The 19404-nt window shown below is 34.2% G+C and overlaps 2 protein-coding genes and 2 pseudogenes across 2 annotated transcripts; 3 read left to right on the top strand and 1 right to left on the bottom strand.

Moving 5' to 3' along the window:
* The first annotated feature begins 2453 nt into the window (after positions 1-2453).
* Positions 2454-3131, top strand: LOC120130664 (probable ubiquitin-conjugating enzyme E2 26). Its single transcript, XM_039147857.1, has one exon. It carries the CDS (start codon positions 2454-2456, stop codon positions 3129-3131), a length of 678 nt encoding a protein of 225 aa, XP_039003788.1.
* Positions 3132-3299: 168 nt separating this feature from the next.
* On the top strand, positions 3300-6665 carry LOC120131086 (annotated as a pseudogene).
* Positions 6666-7297: 632 nt separating this feature from the next.
* Positions 7298-9161, bottom strand: LOC120130663 (CCR4-NOT transcription complex subunit 9-like). The gene is made up of 6 exons (XM_039147856.1): positions 9000-9161; positions 8729-8827; positions 8161-8203; positions 7938-8044; positions 7688-7783; positions 7298-7414 (listed from the first exon to the last, which is right to left on the bottom strand). Exons 1-6 carry the CDS (start codon positions 9159-9161, stop codon positions 7298-7300), a joined length of 624 nt encoding a protein of 207 aa, XP_039003787.1.
* Positions 9162-14697: 5536 nt separating this feature from the next.
* LOC120130714 lies at positions 14698-17087 on the top strand (annotated as a pseudogene).
* Positions 17088-19404: the final 2317 nt, after the last annotated feature.

Genomic DNA, 19404 nt, shown 5'->3' with positions numbered 1-19404 from the left:
ACCTAGTTGTTATTGCCATGAATGTTCTGTCCTCTCTCTTAGATGCTGCTGCCAAATATGGTATTTTTAAGTTTCACCCTAAGTGTAGAAGAATTTCCCTCACTCATCTTTGCTTTGCGGATGATCTGCTTGTTTTTTGTCATGGCTCTTTGGATGCTGTGTTGGGAGTCCAAAGCACTCTAGACAGGTTTTATGAGCTGTCTGGCCTCAAGTTGAATGCACAGAAGACTGAATTCTATGTTGGGTTGAATGCGTCTGAATTGGAGCAAATCAGTTTGGTTACTGGTTTCAGATTGGGACAACTTCCTGTGAGGTATCTTGGGGTGCCTCTGGTGACCCGCAAGCTCTCTGGTAAAGATTGTGAGGCACTTCTGATAAAGATTAAGGATAAGCTTAGGCACTGGTCTAACAAGAACCTGAGTTATGGTGGTAGACTCCAATTGATTAAAACTGTTCTGTTCAACATGTTTAACTATTGGAGTAGACATGTGGTATTGCCTAAGGGAATTATTAAGGATATTGAACGCCTTTGTATGCGTTTTTCTGGAAGGGCAGTGATTCTTCAGCAAAAGGAGCTCGAGTGAGTTGGAGCCAGATCTGCTCCTTGAAGTCTGAGGGTGGCTTGGGCCTTAGAAGTCTTGTGGTCTGGAATAAAACATGTTGTTTGCTCCTTGTAAGAAACATATTGGCTAATGAAGGTTCACTTTGGATCGTCTGGATCAAATAATACTACTTCAAAGCAGTTAGATACTGGGATGTAGAGTGCAAAGCCCACTTCAGCTGGATCCTGAGCAAACTGCTGAGTCTGCGCGAGGAGGCTCGCCGATTATTCCTTCCTTGTGTGAACTGGAGCCTTATTAGAGGTAATTGGATCTGGGACAATATCAGGGATTGTAGGGTGAAGGTTAACTGGCACAGGCTGATCTGGTTTCCTGCCCATATTCCCAAGTTCTCTCTTATTTCGTGGATGGTTATCCTCGATAGGCTGCCTACTAAAGATCGGCTTGTTCGGTTCGGCTTGGCTATTGATAATGTTTGTGGTCTGTGTGCCTCTAGTTCTGAATCTCGTGATCACCTTTTTATTGAATGTTGTTTTGCAAAGGAAGTTTGGGATATTGTTCTAACTTCCTGTGGTGTTTGTTATACTCTGACCAACTGGGAGGATCTTTTCAATTGGCTGATAGCAAACTTGAAAGGCAAATCCCTCAGAATTCGAATCTTTAGGCTCGCTTGGACTGGTCTGCTGTATTCGGTCTGGGAAGAGCGTAATCACAGGCTCTTTAGACGCTCATCTCGCTCGGTTGATGCTCTTGTTAATAGTATAAAGTTAGCTGTTAGAGTTAAGTTGAGTAGATATGGCAAGCCTAGGATTGATGATGTTAACAGGCAGTTATGTTTGAATTGGGGTTTGTTTTGAGGTAACTTGTTGATTGTAGTAGCATGTCTGTTTTTTCTTGATAGAATATAAATTATTTATCCAAAAAAAATAATGTTATTGATTTGTAACAAATTGATTTCTAATATTATCGTTTTGTAACAAAATGATCACTCTATCATCATCCTATTAAATTGATGACGTGACAATATTAACAAAAATGTTAATATTTCTTTTTTCCCTAAACAACTATTAAAACATCAAATGTATTTAAACAATTATACTATTAAAACATCAAATGTCTTTAAACAATTATTTTAAATATGATTTATCTCAAAAACTTTATAATTTTCATTTTTTTCAAACATTACGAGTTTCCCTCCGCCTTATCCAGTTGTGCTTACAAAACAAAATCCACTTGAACAATGCCTTGTTGGTCTTACTCGCTTATGGAGTTGCACAAAATTTGGAGACTACTGTTAATGCTGTGAGTTTCTTCTACTGCTTTCCATTCTTATTCATCGACTGTAAATTTTCCTCCAAAAGTGTAATTAATGCATATCTATTTTATGTATAGTTTAGTTATTAAAATACTAATAAAACCGTAACTAAAAAAACAACTTAAATAACAAAAACCGTAAATTTTAACTTAAGATTTATACTTGAGTCTGTCAACCGAGTTCTTTAGCAATCGTAAACTAATGGCTTTAGTTATATTCTTTCAACTCGCTCCACTCTTCTGTTGTAATCCCAGCTAAAGTTAATTATTCTTCTCGTTTTATGAAGAAATTTCGGTTAAATTCTCCATATTGTTTTTTTGCATCTTTTGTTTGATCCGTGAAATTGCAGGGCTTGAGCAAGTTGGTGTTAAATTCAAGCAATTCGATTGCGTTACTGATTTCTCAGATCATTACTATTACATTACAGAGAAGTCGAAGCAAAAGAAGTGCGGTGAAAAGATCAATGATAAGAGAACTATAAGGAGGATCATGAAAGAATGGGAAATTCTGGAAAAAGATCTACCGGAATCGATCGTTGTTAGGGTATACGGAGGATCGATTTTCTGAGAGCTGCAACTATGGGTGCTCGAAACACTCCTTATCACAATGGGCTTTTCTTCTTCGACCTTGAATTCCCTTCCGATTATCCCAATCGTCCTCCCAGTGTACGTTACCGTTCTTTCGGTCTAACATTAAACCCTAATTTATGCAGAGATGGGTACGTTTGTTTTAGCTTGTTGAACACTTGGACCGGCGAACAGACTGAGCGATGGGACCCTAACAAATCAACGGTTCTTCAGGGACTTGTTCTTAACGAAAAGCCTTACTACAACGAGCCGGGACCTAAACCGGCTCCTTCGTGGAAGGCTTACAACGCCGATGTTTTCCCGCTGTCTTGCAAAACGATGCTGTTTTTGCTGAATAAGCCGTTGAGGAACTTCGAGGAATTCATCGCCGCGCACTTTAAGGAACATGGGAGCGTCATATTGAGAGCTTGCATTGCTTATCGACACCGTCGAGTTTCAATCGGCTTCTTCGATGTTGATGATGGGCGGATTACATCAGATGAAAAGATAAAGGTGTCGAAGAAATTCAAGAAGTCCATGGATCAACTTTACCCGAAGCTTTATAAAGCTTTCGATGGCATCGGAGCTTCGTTGAACAACTTGCCCGAAACGATGGTGGAGGTTGAAGAAAAGCGGCCAAGTGGTATTATCAGCAAATTGAAAAAGTTTTGGAAAGCCATTAAAAATTAGATAAAAACCAGAGCCTGCGAACGCTAATATATCTGTTAGTTTCTTCAATTACGTGATAGCAATAGTTTAGAAACTTAGCCACTAAACTTTTATTTAACATCCAAAATAAGAGTAATATTAAAAATTAAACCATGATGATGAGCAGAATGATGAACATAACCCCATCACCACCACCGTTGGCAACTGAGTCTCTATCAGCACCACCATCATCATCATCAAAGATCCCACGCCGTACGATCCCGGGATCACAAGGCTGGCCTTTGATAGGACAAATATCCGACCGTCTAGACTACTTCTGGTTCCAAGGACCAGACGCGTTCTTCAGGTCGAGAATGGAGAAGCAAAATTGCACCGTTTTCCGTACCAACGTTCCACCGAGTTTCCCTTTCTTTTCGAGATCAGTGAACCCCAACGTCATCGCCGTAGTCGACTGCAAATCTTTCTCTCATCTTTTCGACATGGAAATTGTCGAGAAAAAAGATGTTTTGGTCGGCGACTTCATGCCTAGCACCGACTTCACGAGTGGCTCCAGGGTTTGCGCTTATCTTGATACCTCTGAACCCAAACACGCCCAGGTATCTCTTCATTTTCTTTTTTCTCTTTGATTAACTTGAGAGCTCGGATGCTTCTTCAAGAATTTGAATTTAAAGAAAAACACAGTAAGTAAAACTTACTCCACTTGGCGATGGAGTTTGTGGCTCAACTTAACACCTTAAAAAATTTCAAAACTTTTGAAGGTTTAGTTTACAATTTTTTCCAAAAAATTAGGATTTAATTATTTTTTTTAAAATTCTAAGAGATTTAATAAGATTTATTTTTATTATGAGAGGATTTAATTAAGAATATTTAAAAATTTAATGTTTGATTTAAATTTCTAAAGATTTGGGAGATTAAATAATTTTTTTTTAAATTTAAATGTTTTAAATTATAATATTTTTAAAAAAATTTATGTTCAGCTGCTAATTCGATTCGCTTATATATACTACAATAATATCTCTTGTGTTTCTAGCATAATAAAAAGGCGTAATATAAAAATAAGTGTTCAAGCTATACATTTTTCTCATTTAGGTGTCTAAACTATTTTTTGATCAATCTAGATGCATAATATTTTCAACGTTATAGTTTTAGGTGCCTTGACCGTTATCGCCATTAAATTTGGCTGTTAAATGACACATATCATCTTTATTAAATTTTAAAAAATTGTATATTTAAAAAATAAAATTTTGAAATTATTTGAGCATGACATTTTTCATTTGTTGATGAAATTTAATGTCCATTATAAATAAAACACCTAAAAATTTAACGTTAGAAATATTAAACACATGAATTGACATAAAATTTAAACATTCAAATAAGAAATTCATATAATTTGAATATTTTTTTTATCAAACTTAATAAAAATAAAAAACATGAGCCGAATATCATGTTTTTCATGAATATATTATAGTTATTGAAATGTACTTAAATTATATTCATATTAATAAATGTTCATAAATCATATTGATTATGACGGATAAATTTGTTAACTATAGGTGTGAATGTGAAGGGACCACGTCAGTTTATACAGACAATCTCTTCATTTCTTTTGTCATGGAAATAGATGTAAGAAAATTTTAAATTGCGAATATATAGGTAATGAAAGGGAATATTATATTTTATATTTTTTAAAAGTTTTAAATTTGAATAATTGTATTTATAATCTATAGGATACATGTGCATTATTAATTGACTGAAAAATTATAAACATATAATTATTTTACAATTGTTTAGACTATTAAAAGAAATTAAATTATGGTGTTAAAATTGAAAATTTTATATATACTTTTTTTCAATGGATAAGAATAAGTTACTAGTGTTAATATTTTTTTAATATTTTTGGCTTTTTTTATATAAATTTTATAAGAAAATAAAATTTCTTTTTTGAGGTGTAGATGGATACCCTTTCATAAGGGTAACTCTGTCATTGCCAAACACCCTGTTTGGATCTTAGGAAAAGCCAATGGGAAAAAGAAATAGAAAAAGGATGGCGAAAATGGAGTAGTTATTGCATACATTATTTCAAATATCTTATTAAAATAATTTTTAATTATTTTTTATATATTTTTTCATTATATATATCAATCAATTAAAGCAATGGAACTAATTCAGATCAGGTACTGCAGCCCAACCTAATTTGTTTTATTCGTAAATGTCAGGATTCGAATCCCTGAACTTACTTAAAAAACTTAATATCTCATCCCACTAAACCAAGTGATCGTTGGTTGACGTGCTTTCTAATCGAGATGTTGATTGATTTCCCACTATCACCTCGTCTTTTATAGTTAAGAGATTTTTATAATGAATAAAATTATTTGGAATAGGATTAATTATAGTTTCATCCTCAATTATGTAACTTAATAGAATTTCTACTGATTTGTATTATTCTTATTATTAAAAATTCAGTTCATGACCGTTTAGATAAATTGATAAACAACACAGATCAAAAACTTTGTCATAGACATACTGAAGCGGGGTTCCAACGTGTGGGTGAAAGAGCTCCATGCTAACCCTCCACAAATTCTTGGACGCCATTGAATCCGACATTGCCAAAGGAGGCAGCTCATCCTATTCCCCACATCTCCAAAACTTCATCTTCAACTTCCTCACCAGGTCCCTCGTCGGCGCCGACCCCGCCATCGACCCCGAACTCGCTAAGTCCGCTCCCTCCACCCTCAACACCTGGCTCGCCCTACAAGTCCTCCCCGTCATGCCTCTCCTCATCTTTCAGCCCCTCGAAGAGGTATTCCTCCACTCTTACGCTTACCCTTTCGCCTTCATAAAAAGAGACTACCAAAAACTCTATAACTTCATCGAACAGCACGGCGGAGAAGTTGTGCGGCGCGGCGCCGAAGAGTTCGGCCTTCCTCTACCGGAAGCAATCCATAACTTGATCTTCGTTCTTGGGTTCAATGCCATTGGTGGTTTCTCTGTTTTTTTTCCGTCATTGCTCAACACTGTGGCTACTGATAAAACCGGGTTACAAGCCAGGCTTAGAGAAGAAGTGAGAAAACTATCCGACCCTTCAACGAGCTTGAGTTTTGACTCGGTGAAAGATATGGAGCTAGTGAACTCAGTTGTTTACGAGGCGTTGCGGTTCAACCCGCCTGTCACGCTTCAATATGCACGAGCGAGGAAGGATTTTGAACTCACTTCTCATGACTCGGTTTTCGACGTCAAAAAGGGTGAGTTGCTGTGTGGGTATCAGCCGTTGGCTATGAAAGACGATAACATCTTCGATGAACCGGAGAGTTTCAAGCCGGACCGGTTCGTGGGGAAAGGAAAGGAATTGTTGAGTTACTTGTTCTGGTCGAACGGGCCTCAGACCGGATCCCCTAGTGAGTCAAATAAGCAATGTGCAGGAAAGGATTACGTGACACGGTCGGCTTCGTTAATTCTAGCCAACGTGTTTCAAAGGTATGATTCAATCAGTGGAGGAGCTGGTAAAATCACAGCCGTTGGAAAGGCCAAGTAATCGGCACTTCAAACCCTTATGTGTCAAATTTATCAACATTAAACAATTAAATTTGTAAAATCAAATTTTCTGATAATAAGTTATGTTTTTAGTCTACATTCTAAAAAGTTAAGTTTATGTAAGGGATAGATATTGTGTACTGTGTATTCCAAGTGACAGCCTTGACCAGCCCGAATAAGGTAAATTGCACTCCATCATTGAATGAACGACTCTGACGACTCGCCGGTAGATCGAGTGGTGGAGTTCTGGCTGATTTTTAGATTGCAGATCAATTGTCGTAGGTTACCAAGGGATTCTGGATCACCCTGCAAAGGAAAATAGCATGAGGAATTGTTCAAAAGGCAAAAGAACCAGATTCAATACATGTAGTTTCTGAAGCTTACTTGAAGGATATTGACATATTTGTAATCCATCAGCTTCCAAGGAATGTAGCTTGACAATTGTGGTCGTGTCCTACTTGTAGAAAAAACAAGTTTCAAAATTCAAACATTAAAGAATAAACTGGTAAATACTAAATATCATATATATATACACACACACACACTCTTATGTACATAGAGAACATGTATTTTTGGCTAACCTTTGATTTTCGGAGAGCCTGAGATAGCAACCGATGATGTTTCTCAGCAGGCGCGGCAGATTTTCTTCATCTTCTTCACCAAGTCTCTCCACTAATTTTGCCAAACATTGGCTTACCCAAAGATATCGCTCCGCAAGTGTGAAACAGTACTTGAGACCTTCCACATTCAGTAAGATTGGCAACCTGTAGTGTCTATTATATTAGCAGCTGATAATGTTAGCTTCAAGAATATAGCCAATTATGTTAATACGAACTCTTCTATTCCCCCCTAAAGTACCCATAATTTATCAAGCCTGAAATTTTTATAAGCCAATAGGAATTGTTGGTTTTGATTCATTTCTAGTGTTGTTAACTTTTTATTGATATGGACATGCAAACAAAAGAGAGAGAGAGAGAAAGAGCGTGAAACAACTGATCATACAACATTTATCGATTTCTATGTTTGAAGAAAGTGCAGTCACTCACTGTTTTTGACAACGTTCTGCCAAACTCCATGCAGCGTAGGCAACTAGGAAATATTTGGGTAGAAAGAAGGTATTCAACCACTTCTGGATCATCAACCTGCATAAATCGAAAACTCGAAAAACACGAATAGAAAGGAAGTACAATATATTAACAGAAAAACCATTCAATAAAATTCCATGAGTTCTAATGATGTATGTATCCTGCAAGAGATTGAGACGAATACAGAAGAGAAGATGTGAGGGAAGGGTACCTTTGCTAGCGAGCCAATGACACCTAAGCTAGTGAGCCTTAGACATTCATAGTTCCTTTCACCGCTCATAGTGTTCAAGAAGGGATAAAGATACACTGGCATAGTAGCTACAAAGAAATATTTCAATTAGAACAATTCTTATGATGCAACCAACAAATATTTTTATAAAAGGTACACTAATTCACAAAACTTCACTTATTTGGAGGACTAAAAGTTCAATTACCTCTAATGAATGGCATCTTTGTTTCAGGGTGAGAATCTACAGACTGTGAAGTTACAAGGAATGGATAATTAAGTTTTTCAAATAAATAAAAATTATCATAATGTAAAAATACAGAAAATAATCATCATTTAAATTCTTAGCTCCAAGCTTAAGATATCAATGTAGGCTACAATAGCAACAATTCATTGTATACAATACTATAATACATGTTCGGACCAGTATCCATTGATAGAATCATTGAATAATATATGAAACTGAAAAATATATCTCCATGAAAGTTCTTCCAAGATAGAAGTAGAAAAATCAACCAATGAGTCGGGATGGATTTACACGGTGCTGGTGGGTGGTCGCCCCTTAAAATTTTTAAAATTTTATATGTTTTTAGATATTTTCTTTATATTTTATATTGAAAATTTATTTTCGTCCCTAAAATTTTATAAAACTTGTTTCCCCTTAAAACTTTATAAGCTCCCTGTACATAACATAAAATTTTGAGTTCGTCCATGCTATGAATAAAGACTAAAACTTGGCAATGTTCATGCACAAAAGAGGAAATAGAAGAATGGACCTGGAGAAGCGCCATGGCATTGCAAACTTGTGTTACCGCTCGTTCTTTAAGGCTATCGGATAATAATGGACGGTAAGCTGAAGTTATTACCTGAATAATGTAAAGGTAAACAATGATTTCGTATCGAATTGGTGTGGGCATTGTATGTATCAATAAAGCTTGCAAATCTATGATTTTCTTGGAGAATAACATTGGTATGGTAGACGAATAGTACTGTTCTAGAGATGCATGAGAATTAAACGAATGAGGGTCAAGAGACATATAATATAATCTTATATACAAGTTCAAACTCTTTCAAATGTGTTATTGGATCACATACCTTACACAGAAGGTCAAGAGACTGCTCTCGAGTTTCTTCAGAATCGAGGCCTCGAATCAAACGAGTGATCGTAGCAGTGTCGAATGAGGGTGGAGCCGCCGCTACTGAAACCATTTCCGCCGTTGGGTCAGTCACAATTGTGGATCATTATCCACGTTGATTGAAATTTTACAAAATAAATCTTGTGATTTATTTATTTTTATTAAATCTAATTCATTGGTTCATCTATAAAAGAAATTAATCTTCGTTGTTTATTCAAATGATCATTTTGATTCTTATTTTTTAGTATTTTAGTCTATAATATTTTAGTTTTCAGTCAAAATAACCATTGTTTAATGAAAATCGTTAGTTAACTAACGATTAACGCATGCTACTAATGTGATATTTTTACATTTCCTTAATTGGTGATATGACACATGCTACATCATTATTATAGTATATGACATGTCAACAATTAAGTAAATGTAAAAAATTTACGTTAACAACATGCGTTAACCATTAATTAGTTAACTAACGACTTTTATCAATATAAAGGTTATTTTGATCAAAACTGAAATTGGAGGTTAAATTGCTTCAAAAATCAAGGATCAAAGTAATTATTAAGGTAAATGTTGGGAACTAATTTTATAAAAAAATTATAGAGCATATTGTATTTTTGTTTATGTTATCGTTATCATAGAAAGATTCGTCCAAATCATCACATTATTTAAGTTTTAATGATATAATGCCTGTATTGCAACAAAATGAAAGTTTAGTATCATAATTAAAAATCGAAACAAATTTTGAGATAAAATTTATTTGAACTTTAAAATTAAGTGATATTAACGAAGTTTATCCTAAATTTTATTCAAAATTAAAATTTTTATTTTATCTTCGTACATTTTTTTTCATAATTGTAGTGTACATATGTTAATATGGTGATCACTAAACTTTTAAATATTTTCATTTTGATCATTAAACTTTAAAACTTACATTGGGGTCACTAAACCAAAAAGATTATAACATAAATTAAAATATAATAATATTTTGGGTAAACTACACGAATAGTCTCTTTTGTTTTTTTATCTAACCGATTTTGGTTATCGATTTAAAAATTAAATATGTTGGTCCCTTACGTTATCTGATCGAACGAACCAATAACACAAGAGACTTAAACCAAATGAACCGATAACATAAAGGACCAAATACACTTAATTTTTAAATCGATGACCAAAATCGATCAAACAAAAACAAAGGGGACTATCCTTATAGTTTACCCTAATTTTATAAATGTTGTCTAATAATAAATAACTATTATCCTCAATAATTTTATCTATATTTAACATCATTTATACTATCACAACTTAACATTTTAATGATTTACTCTATTGATAAATAATAAAATCAAATATAACAAAAAATAAATAAAACATTTTAATAGATAAATAAGAAAAAACATATTAGACTTTTCAAGTTAAGTTGAGTAACAGTTGTAGTCATCAATATCATAATAAAATCTTTATCGACAATAATCAATCAAAAACTAAGATAATTGAGGGAGATCGTACTGATAGTTTATTATAAAATTATAAAATTTATAGTATAGGTAGTTAAAATAGTGAAAATACGGCCACATATAATAGAATTTATAACAATTCGTATATTATTTTATAATTTATATTATGATCGATACACTTTTATAAAATAAATAAAATTAATTTTAATTATGATTAATCTAAATATTATTCATTTATTTTACAATGTATGATCTATCAGAATCAAAGTTTAATATATATTTTAATTAATGTATCATTTATGCTATAAACATATTCTTATCACATGTAAGGTCAACAAGTTCATCAATGGAGAAATTGGGGATTGGACAGTTTAACTAATTTCTTGGACTTCTACTCAACTTCAATTATTTTTTTTTTTTCAATTTCACTCACATGCATTCAAATCGATGTGAAGTGGACTATTGTTTCTTTTAGCCAATTTCTAGGCTAATCTGTTTTGTTTGTTCATATTTCATTGTTTTCATATTTAATGGGATAATATTATTTATATTACTTATTAAATTAATGATTAAGTTGATGCTACACTTGCATGTAATAAATGTGCAATAATATAATTTTATATTGATTAAATAGTTTAAAATTTTAATTTTATATTCAAATAAGATTTTATACTTTTTATGAATAATTTGAGGTGATTACAATGTAGCATCTATTCAGAATTTTTTTAATCATTGATAACGCGCACACATTCTACAAATACAACTATTCGAACCTAAGACTTTAAAGAGAACAACGCCCTCTTTTATTATTTGAACTCGAATATATTTGACAACCTTTTTTATTATTTGTTAACAACTTATATCATAATAATCAACCAATTACAATACTAGAAGACGCTAAATGTGGTTGGTCATGGGCAAGTCGAACGCAAATGGTCAATTGAAGGAACACGTGTTGGTTGTTGAATGTGAACTTAAATTTTACGTGACTAATGAATTATTTGCGTGGACTGTCTGTAAGCCTGTAACTACGAGTAGTGTACTAACTCGATAGTTTCATACTTAATAACTCTTCTTCAGTTCTTATTCTTTTTTTCGTCGCATATATATACATACATTAGTCTTATCGTATTTTTATAGTATTTATGCATTTTTATCACGTAATAATCATGTTTAATTTTTTATATTAGATTTAAAAATATATAATTGTTAATGTTAAATGAAACTTTAATATCTACGTACCCAATTAAATATTTCATTACGACGCCATACATATTATTTTAAGATAGGTACCATGATACGGCAAAAGAGATTAGTAGAGTCACGAGAAGGAGCAAAGAGATGATTTGAGAAACACAAGAGAGTTTCTACTAATTAATCTAATCTTTAAACATAGACTAAATTAATTGAATCACGTTTTTTACATGTTTAAACTCTCTTTTCTTTTTTTTTCTTTTTTTTAAAGATGAGTACTTTGTATTAATGAATATACAAGGTACAACACCCCATGAACCTCATTAAAAAAACCCCCTAAACTTATTTAGAGGAAAAAGAGTGAAACATGAGGTGGAAAGAACAAGAAGCTCATGAGAAAGCAAACACTGCCTGAGACACATGCTACTACAAAAACACATCTAAACTGCTGCTATACACACAGGTACAAACAGAGATGGGAACCAATGAAAAAGACCACAAAGTGAAGAGCAACAAAACAACTTAGCACAAACCTCCTGCGGAGAAGCACCAAAACAGAGTTTCAACATTAACAGTTGAAACATAGATAGACCTTGAACTTCGAACTAAAACCTGAAAATCAATGGGATAACACAGGTCACGAATAGAAAGACCCACGCTCCAAAAAGCTATCCCAAACGTCTCCAGAACGAAACGCAATCAATCCAATCCCCCTTTGGCAATCAGACGAACCTAAGAAAATCTCCAAGATCAAAACATTCGCCTAAACAATCCCAACAATACTCTAAATAACATCAACTCGAGACTAACGACAAAAGCTTCTAAAGAACCACCAATTCAGGACTACCGACCATAAGACCGAGTTGTCTATTTATAGACAATGCCTCATGCGCTTTAATAAAAGCTTCAGCCCACCTTTGTTTTAAAACGGAATCTGAGATAGAGGTGCCCGATAAATCAAATAAAAGATCGGATTGATTCAAATTTAATTTCTTCAACGCTCGATCTCGTCTTCTTTTCTCCGCTTTAGAGAGAACTTTGCCCTGAATTTCTAGCATTGATCCAAATTTCTTCAACTTTAATTTTTTGGTAAAGGACCGACACGACAATGTCAACGACTCCTCAGAACCACACCCAGCAGACTTAGAAAAAGTCCCCTCATCTACATTTCGCGATACATTCGATCCCACAACAAAACCCTTGTTTGACGAGCTATCCAAAAGCGTGAAAGAACCCTCGAAAGCATTTCCATCGTGAGCAACGTCCATGTTCTTAAGTTCCTCCACCACTTTTGAGTTGCGCCAACTCGGGGTCCTGCTTGCCTAAACTTAATTTTGAGTGATGTATTATCCTCTTTATATTATTTTTTTAGGTTTAATCACTAATATCCAATAACAATTAATTATTTTAGATTGAATTTTATATAAATTTATTACGAGAATAAATTTATTTAATTCATAGATGTTGATATTCAAACTTTTGATCTTACTTAAATAATCTAATGTCTTGTCACGTAATTCTGAGTGAAATCTTATCTTTTTTATCACTAATTTTTCTAAGATTAATCGTTAAGATCTGATTTGTTTTGATTATTTCGAATTGAATTTTATATAAATCTATTACGAGACGATTTTTCTTACCTGATTTATTTCAAATGTAGACGTTAAGATTCAAAGTTTGAATCTTATGTCTCATCACAATTATGAGTGATGTATTTATCTTTTCCTTGCTACTAGTTAATAGTTCAAAAGATACCAAGGCAAAATAAGCAGTGGTTAAGAAGGATGCAAGGTTCAGTTCATTCCACGTGAGAAAAGCCCGACGGAGTGGGACCGTTAGCTTCGGGTGTACGAACCAATCCTACGTGGAATTGTATTTAAGTCAAATAAAAAAGAGTGGGCCCATTATTCATCAAACTCCGTTGACTCTGATTATTTTCCATTTTTGTTTTAATTTCCACCGCCGGACCAATCGGGGCGGTGAATTTTTTTTGAACGCTTCAATCTCCTTTGTGTTTTATTCTATGTGATATTAATTAACAGAGTGATTTCAGTAATAAATGAATTATTGTTATTTTTTAAGATTTTATATTTGAACATTAGAAATGTGGGAATTTTAAAAGTGAAATGATTAAGAATTATTTTTGAATATATACCACCTTATATTTATCTAAATTAATACAAAAAATGATATTAGTTCAATTCTAATTTAGTAAAATATATTAACTGATTATCTTGAAATTATTGCATATATTAGTCCCATTAACTCGACAACTGAAAAATATGGTAGAAGATAATTAAAATTAAAGATATATACTTTCTAATGTTAAAAGTCAAATTGTGCCAATACTCAACTTAGAGTTATATTCTTTCATGTCAATGAAATAATAAAAATTATTGAATATTTTTTTTAAAAAAATAACTATCGAATGATATATATAAGAAGAAGTTATAATATGTTATTTATTATCATATTTGTTTTATAATTTATATTATAATTTAATATTATCTCTTTAATAGTATTGTTTCTCTATCTAAAAATATTATTTCTAAAATCTAAAGTAACTGATTATCTTGAGTGATTAGAAAAAAATATTTATTCAAAATTTTTTAATTATTTGAGAATGGACATTTAATCATTTTTATGTATGATATATTCAAACTCGAGATTTTTAAGTATAATAATCATATCCTAAATAACTGAGATAACTTAATTTATATTGAAATTATATAATTTTTTTAAAAGTTTAATATATAAAAAAATACTTATTATTATTGTGTTAACGAATGGAAACTATAATATTTATTAAAATTTTTGTGAGGTTTATTACCATAGTTGGTAAATATATTACGTCTGAGAGTTTGACTCTCTTGATATAATGTAATGATATTATGGCCATAAATCTAAAAAAAATATGGAAAAAAGAAGAAGATATATTGAAAAACAAAAAATTCACACACTTAATATATTTACTACAGTTTGGTCTTCTTCTATAGTTTCAACTCCCTTTTTATTGCCTGGTCCGTTGCCCCTTTCAAAAACACCTCTCTTCTCGTCCTCTTTCTCTCTTGATTTATGGCCAAACCCAGTGGACTCTCCATTGATTCAGATCCCAATCTTTCCTTCTTCCTTCACATCCCAACTGTCCTTAATTCTTTTCCAGAACAGCAAGACACTAAACCAGCCATCATCATCAACAACAACGACAACTACTGTCCCAAAGTGTCTTTGTCCGCCATGGATGATGCTTCCACAGCAAACATGTCGCCTCCACCACCCACCACCATTCAGTTCCCCGTTAATCACAACTGTTCTAACGATGAACACCCTCGGAGGGTCATAGGCGAAATGGATTTCTTCGCGGAAAGGAATCGTACCGATGATGTCGATGATTCCGATCATGCAAATGCCGACATGAGTGACTCCATTGATGGAACTGCTCTCGAGCTTAACGTTAATGTAAGTCACGTGCTCACAGTTTCTTTTCCTTTTTTTGTTCATTAATAATATCACTTGTGAATCGATGCATTTGGATTCGTATATATTTTTTGTTTGTTGATTTTCAGACTGGTTTGAATTTGTTAACTACGAACACAAGTAGCGATCAATCCACAGTGGATGATGGGATCTCTTCAAACATGGATGATAAAAGAGCTAAAAATGAGGTATTTTATTTTATTAAAATCTGGAGAATTCTATGAGTTCTTTTAACGTGTCATTGATTTCTTTTTCAGGTAGTTGTTTTACAAGTCGAGCTGGAACGAATGAAGAGTGAGAATCAAAGGTTAAGGGAGATGTTGAGCCAGGTAACGAGCAACTACAACACGGTTCAAAAACATTTGGTCACCCTTATGCAGCAACAGCAAGATGGAAAAGGTGAAAAAAACGATGAACAAAAAGAAATCTAACGTAGAAGTAATGATCCCAAGACAGTCTATGGATCTTGGTCTAGCCGTTGCTGCTGCAACGGAAGTCGATACAGAAGAACCATCGCTGTCGTCGACGGAAGGAAGGAGTCACGATCGGTCCGGGTCGCCTAACGCGGAGGTAGGTTCAAAGGACTTGAGATCGAGGAAGCGTGGGAGTAGAGAAGAAGGTCGGGGAACTGGTAGGGAAGATAGTCTGGATGGCAATAAGGTTCCTAGGGTTAAATCTTCCAAAACTGTTGATCAAACAGAGGCTACCATGAGGAAGGCAATAGTATCTGTTAGAGCAAGATTAGAGGCTCCCATGGTAGGCGTGACTTCACTAAATCAAATCATATAAAATATTTTAATTCATGATCTTATGTTTATTTTTGTTTTTAAAGATCACGGATGGATGCCAGTGGAGAAAGTATGGGCAGAAAATGGCCAAAGGAAATCCGTGCCCTCGAGCATATTATCGATGTACCATGGCTGCTGGCTGCCCAGTTAGAAAACAGGTTATTTTTCATTACATTCAAAATGTAATAAATAGATATTATATAAAACAAATAAATAAATAAATTATCTTGATGTTAAACCAATGTTGAATGTCAACTGTTACAGGTACAAAGATATGCGGAAGATCGGACAATTTTAATAACAACATATGAGGGCAACCACAACCACCCTTTGCCTCCGGCAGCCATGGCAATGGCGTCAACGACATCCTCGGTTGCACGAATGCTGTTATCCGGTTCAATGTCCAGTGCCGATGGAATAATGAACTCAAATTTCCTCACCAGAACTCTCCTTCCATGTTCTTCTAGCATGGCTACTATATCAGCTTCTGCCCCATTCCCCACCGTCACCTTGGATCTAACCCAGATCCCAAACCCTTTACAGTTCCCTAGACCCGAAGGCCAATTCCAGGTCCCATTCCCGAGCCCACTGTCGCATCCCAATTTCCAGGCCTCACCGTTGCCGTTGCTGCCCCAGATATTCGGCCAGACGCTATACAACCAATCCAAATTCTCTGGTTTGCAAATGTCTCACAATATCGAACAACCTCAGATGAATCACCATCCCCAACAAGGCCAGCAAAATTCACATGCCGACATCGTAAACGCAGCCACCGCGACAGATCCCAACTTCACAGCTGCTTTGGCCGCCGCAATCACTTCTATTATCGGGAGCTCTCATACCAACAACGTCGCTAATAATAACGACGTAAACCCGTCTATCACCAACAACAATGGAAATGTCACCACTACCACCACCATTACTAATAACAACAACAATGGCAACAATTAAATCAGCAATTCCAGTAATTTGGGTACAATTTAGAATAAATTAAGATCGCCTTCTATTCTTTATTATTTTTATTCGTTTGAGGAAGAAGGATATGCAGTTTTAATTTTATTTTTAAAAAATCTATAATAATTTGTTCCAATTTGTATGTCGATTTCAGTGTTGAAAAAAGGTTCAACTTTTTTTATAAAAAAAATCATGCTGTAGTTACGTATAATGCTTGTAATGCAGGAAGCAGTGAAGGTCACGTTTTGAGCGTGTATTTTCCAAATTTATAGCCCACTTGGTGTGCATTCATGTTCCGCTGGCTCATCAATCTTATCATTTGTTCCAAAACATATTTATAAAAAATAATTAAAAATTTACTTTAATTAATCTCAAAATTATAGAGATATAAGAATTTATGCGCGCATGTGGCAATATATCAGCCAAACAATTGTAGCGGAGCCAACGAGTGTTAGTATAAATGGTTGAGATTTATGAATTTGAGTTTGTACGGTCAAATTTAAATCTTGCCATCATCATTTTTTGTAGGTAATCTGTAAATTCTTATGTAAATCTCAATTAGATTTTATATATGTCCTATCCCACATTGGGAGGAAACATCCCTGTAAAGGATATTTAAAAAATCCCTTTTACCCTCTATTGTTAAATATGGTCAGATAACTCCCTCGTGTCGTTCAATTGGTCGTGGTCGTAGTCGTAATTTTGACATGTTTGCGCTCGTTATCTTTTTACAGAAAATACGAAAGAATTCCTTTGAAACTAAATTTGAAAAGAGAATTTTTAAAATGAATTTTAAATTAGTCAAATTAATTACCTGTATAATTGTTATGTTAGCTAGTAATCTTGTAACAGTTGTGCCAGTTGGTATTTTAGTAGCTATTAATATTGGAATTTGACTTTTCAGAGATTGAACATGGATAGTTTTGGGGCCATGTTCGAATCTTAATTACAACAAACAACATTATTATTTTCTGAGCTTAATTTCAACAATTTGTTTTCTTGATTTAAAAGTTGTCTTAACAACTATTTTGTGGATAAACCTGGATGATTTTGGGGCCAGGTTCAACAAGTTGCATAAGATAATATTACAACAATTAATTGACTTTTAATTTCAAAATTAATTCAGTGATTTATTACTATTTTAATTCTTTACGCCCATACAAGGCCCCATACGGAACCATCTGAATGCTCGATTGAAATTTGTTGTTATAGGAAAATTCCACTAATGGTTAATGGTCCTCCCAACTACCCTCGAATTCTATAATGATGTACCTAAGTATGTCCTCCAAGATCTAGATGACATGATCTGAATGGTCATCTGTTTGAAGATGGAAAACTGTATTGAAATTTAGTTTGGTGCCTAGGGATTCATAAAGGGCTTTAAAAAATGATAGATGATTCGAGGGTTTTTGTCTGATATGATGGAAGTGAGTAACCGTGTAACCTCACAATCTCACAGATGTACAATTGAGCTAACCTCTCTAAGGTGTAGTCTATCCTAACTAGGAGAAAGTGAGCTGATTTGGTTAAACGGCCGACTATGACCCAAACTGCGTCATGTCTCTGTCTGGTCATTGGTAACTCGGTCACAAAGTCCATGGTTACCCTTTCTCATTTTCACTAAGGAATCTGAATGGGCTGAAGAAAACCTGAGGGAACCTGGTGTTTCACTTTAATCTGTTGATACACTAGACATCTAGCGACAAACTCAGACATTTCTCTTTTCATGCCTGACCACCAAAACAACTGACGAAGCTCCATTTTATTATTGCTTGGGTGCACTGAGTGTGGACAGCAATATGCCTCATGGAGAATCTTACTACACAACTGAACATCTACGGGTATGCACAACCAACACCTAAAATACAAGACATCTTCATCGTGCAACTCAAAACACAAAACTTCGCCTAGACGAACTTGCTCAATCTGAATTCTCAATCGATTATATGAACCATGTAATCTCTTGGATTCACCTACAAATTCTGGCTCAACTCGTAACTCGACTAACAACCCATCATCACTGGATAAACTTAACAGTGTTAGAAGGGCTCACAACTCTAACATTGACTTTCTGCTCAAGGCGTCTGCTGCTATATTGACCTTTCTCGGATGATAATCTATCACACAATCATAGTCCTTAAGTAACTCAACCCATATGTGTTGCCTGAGGTTTAACTCCTTCTGAGTGAGGAGATACTTAAGACTTTTGTTATTAGTGAAGATGTAACACTTTTCACCAAAGAGATAATGTCTCCAAATCTTCAAGGCAAACACCACTGCTACTAGTTCAAGCTTATGGGTGGGGTAACTACGCTCATGAGGTTTAAGCTAACGAGACTTGTAAGCTACAACCTTGCCTTCCTACATCAGGACGCATCTAAGTCCATTCAATGAAGCATCTTTGAAAATTGTAAAATCTTTACCCGACTCTGGTTGAGTTAGAATTGGG

This window comes from Hibiscus syriacus, unplaced genomic scaffold (genome assembly GCF_006381635.1).
Source record: "Hibiscus syriacus cultivar Baekdansim isolate YM2019G1 unplaced genomic scaffold, ASM638163v2 tig00110548_pilon, whole genome shotgun sequence".
NCBI classification, from domain to species: domain Eukaryota; kingdom Viridiplantae; phylum Streptophyta; class Magnoliopsida; order Malvales; family Malvaceae; genus Hibiscus; species Hibiscus syriacus.
Note: the sequence above shows the minus strand (reverse complement) of the source record. Positions and strands in the feature narration are given on the sequence as shown.